Source organism: Staurois parvus, unplaced genomic scaffold (genome assembly GCF_062004578.1).
Source record: "Staurois parvus isolate SC_StPar_1 unplaced genomic scaffold, SC_StPar_1.0 ptg000088l, whole genome shotgun sequence".
Taxonomy (NCBI): domain Eukaryota; kingdom Metazoa; phylum Chordata; class Amphibia; order Anura; family Ranidae; genus Staurois; species Staurois parvus.
Genome location: NW_028317884.1, coordinates 781,035 through 797,826, shown reverse-complemented (window position 1 = coordinate 797,826; position 16,792 = coordinate 781,035). Strand labels below are relative to the sequence as shown.

Here is a 16,792-nt window from a genome sequence, read left to right as displayed (position 1 = left end):
ATAATAAATATTTATAAAAATAATAATATAATAATAAATTAAATAATGTAATCAAATCAAACACATGGAACGCTGTCCAAACAATATTATATAGACACTGCATTTTGTTCTAGAAAACATCCCTGGTGTGGTATATCTTGAAACACGGGACTGCACACAGTCCGACATCACAATCAGGTTTTGAATGTTTTTCCCACCTTTTGACTGTACCATCACTTTGGAGGCATTATGAATGGTACTCATTAGGCACACATCCTTCTTTTCCCACCATCTCAGTGCCATCATTTTGCCTTTCTACCAGGCAACTATTTCTCCAGACTTCAGTTTGCTTTTTCCAAACATTGATGGCAGGTTGTGCCGGTTAGCCCTAACGGTTCCATAGGCATCCGTTTTGTGCTGCAGAAGAACCTTGTAAAGTTCTGAAGAGGTGTAGAAATTGTCCGTTGTTACACAGTAACCTTGGTTTAGCAGAGGCTCAATTAGTGACAGAACGAAAGATGTTGCCATTCCATATTTTCTGTACTTTGGATCAAATTTTGTTCCTTTGTCGGGGTAAATGACTGTGTTCCAGATGTAGCTAGTAGAGGATTTGCACAGCAGGTAGGATTTGACACCAAATCGTGCTTTCTTGGATGCGATGTACTGTACCCAACTGAGCCTTCCCTTGTAGGCCATTAGACTTTTGTCTATACTGATGTCTCTCTCTGGCACATAGCTCTGCTGGAAATTTCTGAGACTTATTTGGGGAGACTTCCCAAATTTTCTTTAGTTTGGGAAGTGCAAAAATTTCATGATGAGTGAAAAAAAGTACTCTGACATGACTTTGCCAAAGGACGGCATGGCAAGCATTTTGTTGGTGTTCAATACCACTTCTGCAGCGGTTTCCACACCACTCCTTGAAGAATAATTAGGCCGAGAAACAGCTAAATGTCCTCTTTAATCACAGGTTCCCACTTTCTAGTTCCTGAAAACCAGCTGTATGGAGCAGCTAATTGTTGCGCTGCGTACCTGTTTGTCTCCGTCACAATTATTTCAATAACCTCATCGGTCAGCAACAATTCTAAGTACGCCAAGGGGTTGTCACCCTCAATGTGGAATTTCATACCAGGTGCGCCGGTAAACGGGAATCTTGGTGGCGCTGGCATACAGCAATCAATAATGCACCACGTTCGCAGATCACTGATGTCAATTTCAGATTCGGCGCTGTCTTCAATGTCGGTGTCTGAAGACAAATTTCCACATGAGTCACTATCACTCAAATCACTGTTGCTGTTTGCTAGCTCATCAAAAGCAGCTTTGGCGCTAGCGAGACACTTTTTGGAAGCCATGAGTGCAAAACCGTTTTAGTCACAGAAAAGGAAATACTGCACTATGGATATATCTGAGGTAATGATACAATGTATTCACTAGAGTATCACTTTATTTTTACACAGGTCTCATTTTAAAAAATGCCATACCTGGAATTCTTCTTTAAAGGAACTTACAAGCTAAAGATTTTACTACAAACACACACTCTAGGGCCAATTTATATTTCAATAACATCCCACTGTGGTTTTAGAGCACTGAAACGAATCCCCATACACACATAAAACTCCATGCAGTGTTCTGACCACTTAGCCACAATGTTGCCCTTTAGAAATGACATGCTGTCTACATCTTTTCCTCCACATGAACCCCTCTTTTATGCTGCAATGGAATAGAGAGTGCTCTGAAGTGAACTTTTTTGAAAACGTTTTTGAAACTGGCGCCTTTACAGAAGAAAGCCCTGAGTTCAAATAGCTTCACTTTTCATTCCACAGTCACTAAATGCATTATTCATGCTATTTCTGCGATTCACACGTAACCTGTTCCAGGGCCTTGTTTGTTATTGAAGGTGGGAATCCTTAGCTGGAGTCAAGAGACCTTATTATAATTCATTCCTAATCTAGGGTGGCTGTCGATATTGTTTTTCTCCCCACTAAAGAACTTCAGTGGATATAAGCCAATCGTCTCATCTCTCCCCTCTGTTTTCTGATTCAAATGTGATGCCTATAATGCTTTCTTCTGCTTCTATAATTGAATTCAGCTGTGCCATGCGATATCATAACTGCAGACCACCCCTAAAAAGACTGGATTACATTAACCCTCTTTACTGTGAAATCAGTATGGTGCAGGTGCCGTATAGAGATAACAAATGTTCATCCAGCAGAGAAAATAGGATTTCAACCTGCATGGGGGGGATATTTTTTCTTATTTTTAGTAAAATCTCTAGTATGTGATTGAGTCATGAATTTGGAACCACAAAGTCCTGATTCAGCATACAGTCTTGGTGTGAGATCAGCTTGAGTTCCGAGAACATTTCATCGCTGGCGAGGAATGATAGGGCTGCTGTGGACAACAATGGAGCAGCTACTTTTCTCAGAATGTTTTCTCTGTATGTTAAATCCCTCTGCAGTCATTAAACATGAGATGAAGAGTGAATGTGCAATGAGGAAATGTTATAAACGTGATAGGATTTTACATGCGTTATAAAGTGATTTATAACATGGAATTGAAATGTTATCTCTAATGGGTTCATGCTGTAAGGAAAGCACAAAGTAGAAAGTCAAAAAGGTGTCACTGAAAGCTGTAATAAAAAATATCTAAAATGTACAAAAGAGGGAACTCTTGTACAAAATTTACTCCTAGTACCCTTCCCCTGTGCACCAGTACACAGTTTACTGATTTTTTAACAACCACTTAAAATATTATGTCTTTCAGTGTTGGAATCCAACTAGAGATTTAAAAAGTACATAACAGAATGGGATGTGACAGCAAGAGAAAGGCTTCATCCTAAAAAGAAACAGTATGGTACTTAGCAGAGCCAGATCCCCACACATTAACTCTTAGGGGTTGATTTACTAAAATTGTAGAGTGCAAAATCTGGTTCAGCTGTACATGGTAGTCAGTCAGCTTCTAACTTCAGCTTGTTCAATAAAACTTGGAAGCTTCCATGCAGAGCTGCAGCAGGTTTTGCACTCTCCAGTTTTAGTAAATCAACCCCTCAGTGTGATGCTTTTAACACAAAAAAAGTAGCAAGGCTTGCTCATTAAGCAAGGCCCCCTCCCGCACCTTAATTCCCAGCACAAATTTATATATATATAATATATATATATATATATATATTACCCTGACTTGACTTCTGCCCACAATGCCTAGACAAACGTAAGGTCCGCACTCTTCCAATGAGATCCTGGAGACTATTAAGTAGCCCAAATCTGTTGAGAAGACACTATTGCATTGTGCTTTAGCAAAATGCAAAATTATCGGTATCTGGAATTTCCCAGTATCTCGTTGGAAAATTGGTGATGTCTATGCAGCACATTGAGATGAGGGAGGGGCCCTCACTGTATAGGTGGACTTTGCATAAGGGGTGCAAGGTCTGCTTTAAACTCACTCGCCACTGTTTATTAACACTATCAACCTATTTCCCGAAATATAACCCCGGAGATCAAAACTTTGGCAAAGCTAACCTAACCTAAACAGTACTGATGTATACATACCTTCTCTGGCATTGGTGATGTCAGCACCAAAATATCACAGACCTGTACCTAAATGGCACAGCTATGAGAAGCCCCTTCTTAAAAATCATGATCCAGTGCAACAGTAGTTTAAAAATACAGTTTAATTATGAAGTAGTCACGATCATACCCACAAGCAACTGACTCTTCTGAAGCTTATGAAGTTAGGGCTGAGCTACAGACAGATATAAAAACATGATTTTATGCAGCTGAGTATCCATGCAAAACTAATCCACTTTACATTCAGAATACACTGATCAGTGCTGCATTCTATAGCCTGAAGTGCTGATTGAACAAGAATATAACAACAGGGTGGTTAGATCGACTTCTGTTAAACCACAGTGGCTACACATGGATTGACATTTGGCTGGCCCCTGCCTACAGCAGCACTGGAAGAGGGAGAGACAGCCCTAAGAACTAATCAGGCTTTGCTACATTCACATGTACTGATAAAGAATATGATACGGAATACAGGAGGAGAGAGCATGATATGATCACTTAACCATGAGCTGATGATATTTTCATTGTCCAATCAGCTGACTGTAGAGAGGAAGGTCACACCATTGCATTTGTTAACTCTAAGAGCTAAAGTAGTTTCACCCTTTTGGTGACATACCAAAGGACACACTGAAGGGATACAGTGGACCTCACTCTCACAAGTACATTTGTCAATCAGGGCAGTAAAGGTTAGACCATTTGCAAGATGGCAGTGATTCAGTAGCACGCATATAGGCAGATCTAGTCTGTATTCTAGTAAAAATGAAGGAAAAAAGTGAGCTCTCTTAAAATCAGCAGCTATAGCATCAAATGTAACCAATAAAAAACCTTCAGAAAATCAAGTCAAATAAAAGGTGCAGCGCTATAAAAATATATATAAAATTATCAATGTCCATAAACAGCTGTCATTTAAATTGGAGGACCGAGAAAACAGAGAGAGAAAAAAATAACCTAAGGATTAGGGGCCTCCCAGAGGATTCATATGAAGAGGATCTCTGGGAAAAATTAAAGAAGGCGTTTAACCCACTGACAGGTTGACCAGCCACAGATCCTCTGAAGATTAGGGGAATACACAGATTAAGACGTCCACCAGGAATAACATCAGACACAGCTAGAGACATGATTGTTCAATGCCATCATTATGAGGAGAAAGAGAAAGGAGAAAGAATATGGAAAAAATTGCGGGACACTCCAATAATACAATTTGGAGAAACAAAATTACAAATCTTCGCAGACATTGTCTCGAAGACATTAGCTAGAAAAAGATTATTGAAACCCTTATTGGACCAGATGAGGAAAAAATAATTCATTATAATTTGGGATTCCAAATGTTTGATCGGGTGGAAAGACAGGAAATTGGCAAGGTTAAGATTCCCAGAAGAACGTTTGTGAAAAATTAGAACTGCAGAATATGGGAATTGTGGAGTGGTTGGAAGGGTCAAATGAAAGTGAAAGTGGAAGGTCAAAAAAAGAGAGGTGACAGGCAGTGAGTAAAAAGAGAAGATAGACAGAATAAGGGGAGGGGTGGTTGGGTGGGGGTCAGTGGGAGAGGGACCTTGGACAGGGGTGGTGGTAGACGTGGTATACTTGGATTTTGCTAAAGCATTTGACACAGTTTCCCACACACGGCTAAAGTGTAAGGTAAAGTCTACGGGGCTTTGAAAAATCTGTATGTAAATGGATAGAAAACTGGCTAAAATATTGTATTCAGAGAGTAGTGATTAATGATTCATACTCTGAATGGTCTAGGGTTGTCAGTGGTGTACCCCAAGGTTCAGTGTTGGGACCCTTACTTTGTAATATATTTATAAATGATATAGTGTCTGGGATTACAAATCCCATTTCAGTCTTTGCAGATGACACCAAGCTGTGCAGTGGAATAATGTCCTTACAGGATGTCTTCAATTTACAAGCTGACCTCAATGCACTGTTTAATTGGGCAACTATGTGGCAAATGAGGTTTAATGTTGATACATGTAAGGTTCTGCACTTGAGAGCTAATAATATGCATGCATCATACATGCTAGGGGAAGTACAACTGGGGGAATCAATGGTGGAGAAGGATCTGGGAGTTCTGGTAGATCACAAGCTTAATAATGGCATGCAATGCCAAACTGCAGTTTCTAAAGCGAGCAAAATCCTTTCTTGTATTAAAAGAGGTATAGACTCCAGAGAGAGAGATATATCATTTTACCCTTGTGCAAATCATTAGTAACGCCTCATCTTGAATATGAAGTTCAGTTTTGGGTGCCAATTCATAAAAAGAACACTGGGGAACTGGAGAAAGTTCAGAGAAGGGCAACAAACTGATAAGAGGCATGGTGGAGCTCAGCTATGAGGAAGATTAGAGGAACTGAATGTATTCTCTCTTGAGAAGAGTAGATTAAGGGAGGATATGATCAACATGTATAAGTACATCAGTGGTTCATATAGTGAACTCAGTGTAGAGCTATTCACCCTGAGGTCATCACAGAGGACAGGGGGGCACACTTTACGTCTGGAGGAAAAGAAATTTAATCTCCAAGCACGGAAGTGTTTCTTCACAGTGAGAGCTGTGAAAATGTGGAATAGACTCCCTCAAGAGTTGGTTCTGGCCATCTCAGTGGATTGTTTTAAAAAAGGATTCTTTTTCAGATACACAGATTATAACTGGATACTAACATTTATAAGTAAAGTTGATCCAGGGAATATCCAGTTGCCTCTTGGAGGATCAGGAAGGGATTTTTTCCCCTGCAGGAGCAAATTGCATCATGCTTTGCTTGGTTTTTTTGTCTTCCTCTGGATCAATTGTAGGTATAGGATTATAATTTTTTTTTTTGATGGTTGAACTGGATGGAAGTTTGTCTTTTTTCAGCCAGACTAACTATGTAACTAACTATGTTTTGGAGGATGAACTATGGTTTTCCTCCCTCTTCCTCCTTTTTTTTTCCCTTCTCCCTTTTTCCTTCTCACCCCCAACCCCACCCCCTCGTGCCCCCAATAGGTCTTCAAGGAAGATAGGTAGAGATGGTGGGGCATCGGGAAGCCAAATGGGATATTAAACACTTAAACCCCTTGCTGGGAGCTGGGGGCAGGAGTAGGCGAACATGTTCAGAGTGTTACCCCAAATCAGGAATCATCAGTGGGGGAATCCCACGTCAAATTCCAGGGCAATGTATAAGCCAGGGTTTTTTAATAACTTAAGTAAGGGTTGGGGTGGGTGGGAGGGGGGTAGAGGGAAGGAAGGGGAGTGGGGGAGCAGTGGGATGAGGGGACGAGAGTGGGGTGGGGGGGGGGAAGGTAAATGAGATGGATAGTATATACCGTTTCCCCTCCGAACAAGAAAGAGAATAGAAATATTAGATAGTTATGAGTTTGATTAATTTTATGACATATAACGTGGAAGGGTTAAATTCTCCTACTAAAAGACATAAACTACTTAGAGAGGTTTAGCAACTCTCAGCAGATGTTGTGTTTTTACTAGAGACACATTTAACAATATTAAACTACACTCGAGGTACTACCCAATATGGTACTATGTGGACTCACCAATAAAGAGAGCTAAAGGACTAGTGATCGGGTTCTCAAAAAATTTGGGTTTTGTCCTGGAGGAGAGATTGGCAGACCCAGAGGGCATGTTTCTATGCTTAAGAGGGAAAATATGGGGACAAACCTATACCTTTGTTAATATTTATGGCCCGAATCAGATTCCAGAAGTATTTCTGTATGGAGTGTTGGGGAAAATTATGGAGTTTAAGAGGGGGACGTTGGTCTTGGCAGGAGACTTTAATTTCTGTCTTGACCCATGGATGGATACGTCATCGAATGCGCAGAGAGGAGGAGGTAAAAACTAAGAATGTTGAAAAAGAGGTTACATCAAAGTCAGTTAATGGATACATGGAGGGTGAAACATCCTAGAGAAAAAGATTATACCTTCTTCTCTCAGGCATATAGATCGTACTCACGGTTGGATTATATAATGATCGAGCATAAACAATTGGACTCATTGGTTAAATCTAATATTGAAATTGTGTCATGCTCCTGTCACGGCGAGATTAAATTTAGGAGGAGAATGGAACAAAAGGGTAATGTGGAGACTAAATGAGACCCTGAAATAGAGATGAAACTAAGGGAGGAAATAGAGCAATTTGTTCTGCTAAATGAAACTGAGGAAGCCTTCGTGGCCACTATTTGAGAGACACACAAGGCATATGTGAGGGAATTCTGATAGCCGCAGGTGCAAAAAAAAAAGAAAGAATGGGAGAGAAAAATAAGGAGGTGACGGAAGAACTGTATAGATTAGAACAGGCACATAAAAAGAGACAGGACACAGGTTTATTCGAGGATCATACTTAAAAGAGAAGAGTTAAAAGATCTATTGGAACAGAAATCAAGGAGGATTTTCAATAGGATTACAAAGGAAAGATATCGGTGGGGGAATAAGCCAGGAAAATATTTGATGAAAAGACTTAAGGAAAATAAATCAAAAAATTATACTGAAAAAATTAAAGACGAAAAAGGAGAACTGGTCTACTTCACCTTCAATATTGCTGAAACGTTCCAAAAATGTTATAATAAGCTATATGATGTTAAATCTAAGAACTCAAAAGTTACAGAGGAAGAAAAGAGGGGGAAACAGTTGGAATATCTAAAGGCAGCGGATCTACCAATAATAGCAAAAGAAAAATTTGTGTCTTTAGAACAAGCTATCTCTCAGGAGGAAATTAATAAGGCATTGAAGAATACAGCGGGGGGGAAGAGCCCAGGACCCGACAGGTATGCTGTGGGGTATTATAAGAAATTTAAAGACCTATTGGTCCCCAAGTTTTGAATATAGTTTTTGTGCTAGTTACAGACCTATATCACTTCTAAATATAATGTAGATACAAAACTGTTTGCGAAGGCGCTCGCTATGAAGCTAAAAGAGCTGATGCCTGAATGTATATACTTAGATCAAGTTGGCTTTGTTTCATGAAGGGAAGGGTGGGATAATGGTCTAACAACATTGGTTCTCTTACAGAAGGCAAAAAGAGAAAAATACCAACAATTATATTGTCGATCGATGCTGAAAAATCTTTTGACAGGGTAAACTGGGGGTTCATTATATATACCCTAGAGGTCTGGGGAATAGGTACGAAGATGATGGGTTGGATAAAGGAGCCCTGTAATGGACCAACAGCGGCAGTTAAGGTAAATGGGTCTTTCTCTGAGTCTTTTAGGATGTACATTGGTACGAGACAGGTATGCCCCTTATCCCCGTTATTATTTGTTTTATCCTTGGAACCTTTATTGGCGACGGTAAGAAATAGTGTAGATGTTAGAGGGATTAAGATAGGTGAGACAGAGCATAAGGTAGCGGCATATGCTGATGATAAAGTGTTTTATATTGTGAACCCTGGGTTAACGTTACCTAACCTAATGGGATTATTAAAAGAGTACGGAGAACTTTCAAATCTGAAAATAAACCCCATAAAATCAGAGAACTTGAATATTAATTTTTTTAAGAAGGAGATGCAGACTCTACAAAAGGATTTCCCATTTTCATGGAGGGAAGGGGAATTGGGCTACCTAGGAGTAAAATTGATCCCTTCTATAAAAACATATCTCGGGTAAATTATATCCCATTAATAAACCAAATAAAGGAGTTGAGAAGACTTTCAAGGGGAAGGGTCTCTTGGATTGGGCGTATAACTTTGGTTAAGATGGTGATAGTCCTAAAAATCCTATATAAATTTCATATGCTCCCAGTTCACATTCCAAAATCATTCTTTGCAATAATAAAAAAATGAATACTTAAATATATATGGGCTATTAAGATGCCAATAATTAGGTATGAACTTCTGTGTAATAAGAGTTATTACACTCCGGTGATACTGTCACAAATTTTAGATTGGACACATTCACAGGGTAAGAGTTGGGTTAAAATAGAAGGCACTTTAAGTAACACACGATTAGAGAGGACTGTTTGGATACCACAAACATTTTGTAATATGGAGGAGACTAGTAGTACGCTTACACAGGAGGTGTTAAGAGTATGGGATGGATTACACAAACAACTGGATTGAAAGTATAACTCACTGGGCTGATGTATGGCTCCAAAACATGTCACTCCTGGGATATATACGATTCTTACTGAATTGAGGGATGCGGGTCCTCCTCTGTTCTTAGAAAAATGGGAAAGGGAACTGGGAACAAAAATGAATGAAACACAGAAGAATAAAATGTTTAAATTAACACATGGGTTGACAAATATGAACACAGTTGAAATGAATTATAAATGTTTAGCGAGATGGTATTTGTCACCGAGTGTTGCACATAGACAATGAGTAGAAGTCTCACCGCTCTGTTGAAGGGGATGTGGAGCTAAGGGAGCAATGGCTCGTATATGGTGGGATTGTCCAGAAATACAGGGGTATTGGCAAAAGATAATCCAACTTCTACAAGAGATATTGGGGACAACCATACAGAAGGATCCATGGGTGTGTTTATTCTATAGGTCAGATGTACCGGTGCAGCAGTATAAAAATAGTGTATTATACCATCTAATTAGTGTAGCTTAAGGGCTGGTTAGAGAGGGATGATTATATAAACAAGATGGAGGAGTTATACCATATAGACAAAGGTAAAATAGAAAAATTTAGAAAGGAATGGGGAAGACGGTTTGACTTCAAGACATCTGGAAAATATACGAAAGTAGTGGGAGGCCCAGTGATCTTATCCGAGGTAGGAGATTTAAAGGGAATGTTTTGTATGTCCATAGCAGAAATAGGAAAAGGGGAAAGATAGGTCGGAGGGAAAGAAAGATTAATAAGAAAAAGAAGAGTAGGAAGAGAGAGTTGAGGAGAAAGGATATAGACATGAACTGGAGTGTTGGAGAGATATGGACTGGGGTGGGTTGTGTGGAGGGTGGGGACGGGGGGAGGTTGGGACAGGATATTTAAGAGAATTGTTCGTACTTTACATGTAAATGATAAATGGTTGTGTTTTTGTAATGAAAAACTTAATAAAAGATAAAATTTAAAAAACAATACATTGCTCTTGGCAAATTGGGACTGTGTGTGCTCACTGCCCGCCACACCACTCTGCACCTACCCAACATCCATATATCCCATGACCCAAAGTACTTTGATAATAGCGATAGCTCAACTCATCCTATGACCCAGTGGCTATCATCCCTTGGCAGTGGATAAAAATCCTTAAAAAGAAGCTGCTATCAAAATGTAATTTGACTTGGACAGGGATCAATGATATAAGAAATCTAGGGATGGCAACTCAGGAGTCTCAATTCACTTGTATTACATCCTATAAAATTGATGAACAGAAGTCTAAATTCTTTTAAAGCTATGGCTTCTTTCACACAGATAGCCAGTTCGTGGTAAAAGCCGGTGGTTGATCAGCATTTTTGCAGCTCCCTAGTTGCTCATCTACAAGCAGACATTGTGCTGCTTAGGTGAGTAAACATTGATACATCATTGCTAATAGGAAATGGCGAGTTTGACTGGTGGCACTGCCTGTCAAACTCTCCCCTGTAAGAGAATGGAGCTATGTCACAACCAAGAGCCAAACGCTTAGCTCGCAGTTGTGCTGGGGTCCCACAATGCAAAATCACTGTTGAGCAGTGAAAAAAAATACAAAAATACAAAAAACAAAACAAAAACAAGCATCAGGAGGCTGGAGCCAAGGATAGTTCACACATGTGTATTTATTTAACTGCTTGTCTGGAATTCAGCTTTAATGTAAACCATTGTACAACAGCAGGTACCTAATGATGGCAACATATATGATCTCCCCAGCCTGAAAGCATTGACACTTTAAGCGCTAGTGCAAAGTGCAGTAGCCCGTGGCAGTTACTAAATATTATTTTGTTTGGGTTCTGGCTTCGGTACCCTAAAATCTGTTTCTGTCATGAGAGCTATGGGGCACTCTTTTACTGAAAGGCTTATATTTTTATTAGGACACAAAGCAATATAGCTATTTAAAATAGTCATTGCCTTGGTTGATAACATTTGCAAAGGCTTCTAATGATGTTCAGCTTACGGGAATGTGCAGGATAATGTTTATGAGCACAGACTGTGCTTGTGGATAGCAGCAGATCAGAATGGAAAGCAAGATTTACTTACATGTCAGCGTGACTTGGTAATTTACATTTCAGCTTTGAGTGCATGCCATTTTTTCAATCACCTACAGGCAGGCTAAATCTTTTGTAGACTTATGTGAAGAGATCTTTCCAGTTATTTCCAGTTATTGCAGCCATTATCATTATTTGCATAAATGAGTACACCCCTTTTGAAAAGTAAGATTTTAATCAAGATCTCAATGAACACAAGAACAATTTCCAAAATTCTGACAAAACTGAGTTTTATAGAACATTTTTTACATGAAAGTAAGGTTAATAATTTAACTTAGATTACATAATCTCCGGTTTGTTCATATTAATTGATGCAAAAATGAATACACCCCACAACAAAAACTACTCCATCTAGTGTTTTGTATGACCTCCATGATTTATAAGGACAGCACCAAGTCTTCTAGGCATGGAATGAACAAGTTGGCGACATATTGCAACATCTATCTTTTTTCCAGTCTTCAAGAATGACCTCTTTTAGAGCCTCTCAGAGATCAAATTTTAGGCATCCCATACAATAGGACTTTCATTTTTGGTGAGATGCCCCAGACGTTCTCTGCTCTTCTAAAGGGATAGATACATTGCAGCTTTCCTTATTGGTACAATGAGATTTGCTGCGGGAGTTATAAAAAAGGCTTAGGTTTCCACATAGAAATGGAAACAAACAGCTAATATTACAGAGCAGAAAATAGTGGGAATTGGCAACAAAGTTTGCTAATATCCTTATAATGTACAGTATAAAGGACACCTAGAGGTGATTGAGTTTTTTGTAAAACAAAACAAAAAACTGGAGGTGATTGAGTTTTTTGTAAAACAAAACAAAAAACTGGAGTTACATTTTGGAGGGCTTATATTGTGCTTGATGGAGAGTGATGCTCAACTTGTCTCCTCAGAATTCCCCATAGTTGTTCGCTTGGGTTCAGATCAGGAGACATACTTGGCCACTAAATCACTTTCACCCTGTTCTTCATAAATGCAATAGTGGCCTTAGATGTGTTTTGGATCATTGTTATGTGAAAAGTGCATGATGTCCCAGGGCAAGGAGTGATGGTAGCATCTTCTCTTTCAATATACAGCAGTGCATCTGTGAGTTCATGATACCATCAATGAAATGAAGATCCCAAATGCCAGAAGCACTCATGCAGCCCCAGAGAAGAACACTGCCACCACCATGTTTCACTGTAGGCACCATACATTTTTCTTTGTACTCCTCTCCTTTGCAATGCCATACAGTTTTGAAGTCATCAGTTCCAAAAACATTTATCTTGCTCTCATCACTCCAGAGTACAGAGTCCTACTAGTCTTCTTCTTTTCTTCTTTTTCAGTATGGGTCCTGGCAAATTCTAGGTGGGCTTTTTTCTGCATGAGGTTCCTTTGTGGACACACCTATGCATGCCTTTCCTTTGCAGTGTACACCGTATTGTGTCACAGGAAATGATCACCCCAGAAGACGCTCCTGTTGAGGTGTTAACTGCCATGGGCAGCCTGGACGTCTCTGTGAGATGGTTGCAGTTCCATCTTCGTAAAATTCTGACTGATAAGTAAAGCTTTACTGATCTTCTTGTAGCCTTCACCTTTCTTGTGTAAAGAAATAATTTCTTTCTCAGGCCTTGTGACATTTCTCTTCAATGTGGTGCCATTGCTGGCAGCATGAAATGGGAAGGGGTTTTCTTTGTTAAGTAACGCACTTTTATAATCAACTGTTTGCTGGAAACCTGTTTAATGAATAATTTGACTCAGCTATAGTTGAATTCTTTTTAATTAGGATTTATTGTCTACAATTTAGCTTTGCTCCCAAGACTTTCAATGGGGTGTATTCATTTTTACAACATGGTCTTGAATAAATTTGTTAGGAAAAATACTGTTTTGTGTGTTGAAATTAACAAATCTCGTTTGCAATCAATAGCCTGCATTTGTATAGTGCTCCATAGAAAATGTTGATTCTGAAAGGAAAGGAAAGGAAAGGTTTTGACAAATCTGTTGGGGTGTACTCATTAATGCTGAGCACTGTATATATATATATATATATATATATATATATATATAAAAATATATTTAAAAGCAACTAATTTTCTCACAAAAAACAAAGCATGACAGTCACCACAAAACAAACTTCAACATTACTGCAGAACACCAATAACTGTACTTGGTGCAACTTGTCCAGTCTACAACAGTTCAGAAGTCTGCCACCGAATGGGTAGGAGTGGCCATACTGCAGTATGAACTGCCTAGTTGCCAACAATAGATGGCAAGTATTGCATTTTAAATGTATATGTATAAAGCAGTAAAAACATTTACTGCAGGTGAATATTTCTTGTCTGTGTGTTTTCACATAAGGAGAACAATTCGCTTCTTGTGAATGTTTGTTAAATGTCACAGTCACTGCTTTACAAATACTGTATGTCTGTAAGTGTTAATTGCTTAGTTGTAATGTATGTCATTCCAGATCGTTAATGATTGACATACTGACTGCAACAGCATCTTTTTGTTTTACCTAGGGGACAGTTGCCCCTGCAGTGGTCTTGGCCAGGAGGTATTATAGAATCTGATACAAAGGACTCAGCCTTGGAGCTGAGTAACCCAAACAGCACTCGAAATGTCATTGTAGAAGACTGTGAAGCTACATCCAGTAAGCCATACTGCAAACTCTTCAAAATAACAGGATCCCTTGCTGACGATTCAGGATCTTATTGCTGCCATTATAAATATATTGATGCTAAGGTTAAAGGCGCCACTGCTGCAAGTGTTCATGTCTTTGTACAAGGTAAGACAAAAATATTTGAATGGTTTGTTTCCTCTGTTCTGAATGCAAGGAAGCCTTTGCCATTCTTACCAAGTATAGGCAGGATTCTCAGGACTTGGATGCAATATGTGAACCAAAATCCCATGACACCCATCAATTTATTATATTGTGCCGGACATCTAGAAATGAGAGCATTATGAGAAGTCTCACTCATATCACTATAACATCTTGCTTTTCTCCATAACAGTTATAGTAAACGGTTGTACCATAAACAAATCAGGGAATTTTACTGCAGAAGTCATCCAGTGATAAAAACATTAGTTGTTAATCCTAACCACCTACAGTTGTCCAACCCAGAATACCAGGTAGACAAACTTTGGACATAAGTAAAAAAAATGTGAGCAGGCAGGTGTCTACTCTGCCCTAAATACACATCAATCCTTCCAATGTTATGTCTGATTTTGACTTTCTTCTCTTTCTGAAACATTTACCTTTTGTGGACTAGGACTTCAACTTCACCTTCCTGTCATTCTTATGCTTTTTTTTTTAAATTTCAGATTGGAAGAAGCCGTTCATCAACCCAACCGGAACTCTTTTAATAAATAAAAATACTACCAGGGTCCCATGTCAAGTGTCCATTCCAGACCTAAATGTTACTCTGAAAACGGTATGCAATAGTAGATCTATCTGTCTGTTAACCATGAACAACATGAGAAAAGAATAACTCTATTATTATAATGTCTTCATCTTTATGATTATAACCTTCTCACATTAAAGAACAGGTAAATTTTGAAACCACATAGGCAAGAGTGTAGTGTGATAATGAGCAGGATACCCGCAATGTACAGTGTAGTACAAAACATACTGCAGTGCCATTGATTTTTGAATGGCATCCTAATGCAACTTCTCAGTGCACTACAAGTGTACTACATGTGACCATCGGTACACATTGTGGCTGCTTAAACAAAAAACATTTAGGTGTGCATTAAAATGGCAGTCATGGTGTGTTGAGAACTTTAAATGAATGGGCTTCCTTACCACAATGTCAATGTTGATGTTTTCTGCTCTTATACAAAGTATATATACTATGTTGCATCAGGTGACACACCTGTCCTCCTCTTATGTGACTGTTGTACATAGGCCCCAGTAGCACAGCTATATGCTTCCAAGCCTAAATAAAGATGGCTTTTCCATTAGGACGTATAAAGAACAGATCACTAGTCAAAGACTGATGTCACACTGAGTGCAGGTCACTCTCTACTTAATGTTTAAGGGGAAGGTAGGCTATTAGGCTTACTATACTTGTCCTTTAGGAAGAATTTTCACAAGAGTTCATTGACTAAGCACAGGAGGTTGTAATCATAAAGGCAAAAGGATTATCAGGAGCAGAGTGTTTTCTATCTATTAGGGAAAGGGCCTCCAAACTTTCTAAACAGAGGGACAGTTTACTGTCCTTCACACTTTAGGAGGGCCAGACTGTGGCCAGTGAGAATTGGAAAATGCCCCATCATTGGTTTTAATGGGAGTAATAGTGCCCTGTTGTTAGTATTAGTGAAAGGAAGAGTGCCCTATTGTCGGTATCAGTGGGAGGAATTGTGCAGAACCTCTGTCAGGTTTTCATTACTGGCTGTGTCCCCTTGAGAAATTTCACCTCAATTACTGTTCCAGTTGCCACACAGGAATTGAGGAACGTCTGCCCAGTGGGACTGTAAACAGAAGTTTTAGTCCTTTCCCACTCCAACTTAAAAATAAATAAGTGTTGACTGGTGTTCCACTTTAAAACATTAAGTAGGGGGGCAGGTAAATGGGAGCGTTAGAGAAAAGCCTGAGTACTGCATAATACAAAAAAAATCATCATTTTGTTTTCCTGTCGATATCCAGTTAAAATGCTTGATATAAACAACATTCATGTATCAATGTGTTCTATTTTAGCATACTTCAGTTATTACACCAGATGGCAAGAGTGTCTTATGGGACAACAAGGAAGGAATGTTGGTCCCTGCTGACTGGATAAGAAATGATCTTATGGTACAATGTAGGACAATCATTGACAAGAAGGAACACCTGTCTAATTATTTCCTTGTTCATTTTACAGGTAGGGATTAAAACCAATCTATATGCATACCAGCTTCAGCGAACACTGTTCATTTTCTTTTGGATAGAGCAGGGAAGGAATAGAACCACCAGCAAGTTTTGTATCCTTGTTGAGGAGATTTCCCCTTACTTTCTATCATGACAAGGAGTCATAGGAACTCTCTGCAACATCAATAAAGACAAAAATAAGATTTTTCTACTCACTTGTAAAATTATTTTCTTTAAATCTATTGAATGAATCAGGAGGCTTAGGCATTGGCAAACAAAAAAAAATAGCTCTAGACCTGCCCAGAATAACCTCTCCTACTACCAGCA

General features: G+C 39.0%; 1 protein-coding gene across 1 annotated transcript in view; it reads left to right on the top strand.

Annotated features, from left to right (window-relative positions):
* Window positions 1-16,792, top strand: part of FLT4 (fms related receptor tyrosine kinase 4) — a 336,901-nt gene that overhangs the window by 184,189 nt on the left and 135,920 nt on the right. Inside the window, exons 3-5 of the mRNA XM_089670245.1 lie at window positions 14,139-14,404; window positions 14,941-15,050; window positions 16,316-16,478. Of these exons, the coding sequence (XP_089526371.1) occupies window positions 14,139-14,404; window positions 14,941-15,050; window positions 16,316-16,478 (539 nt within the window). The remainder of the gene's footprint in view (window positions 1-14,138; window positions 14,405-14,940; window positions 15,051-16,315; window positions 16,479-16,792) is intronic.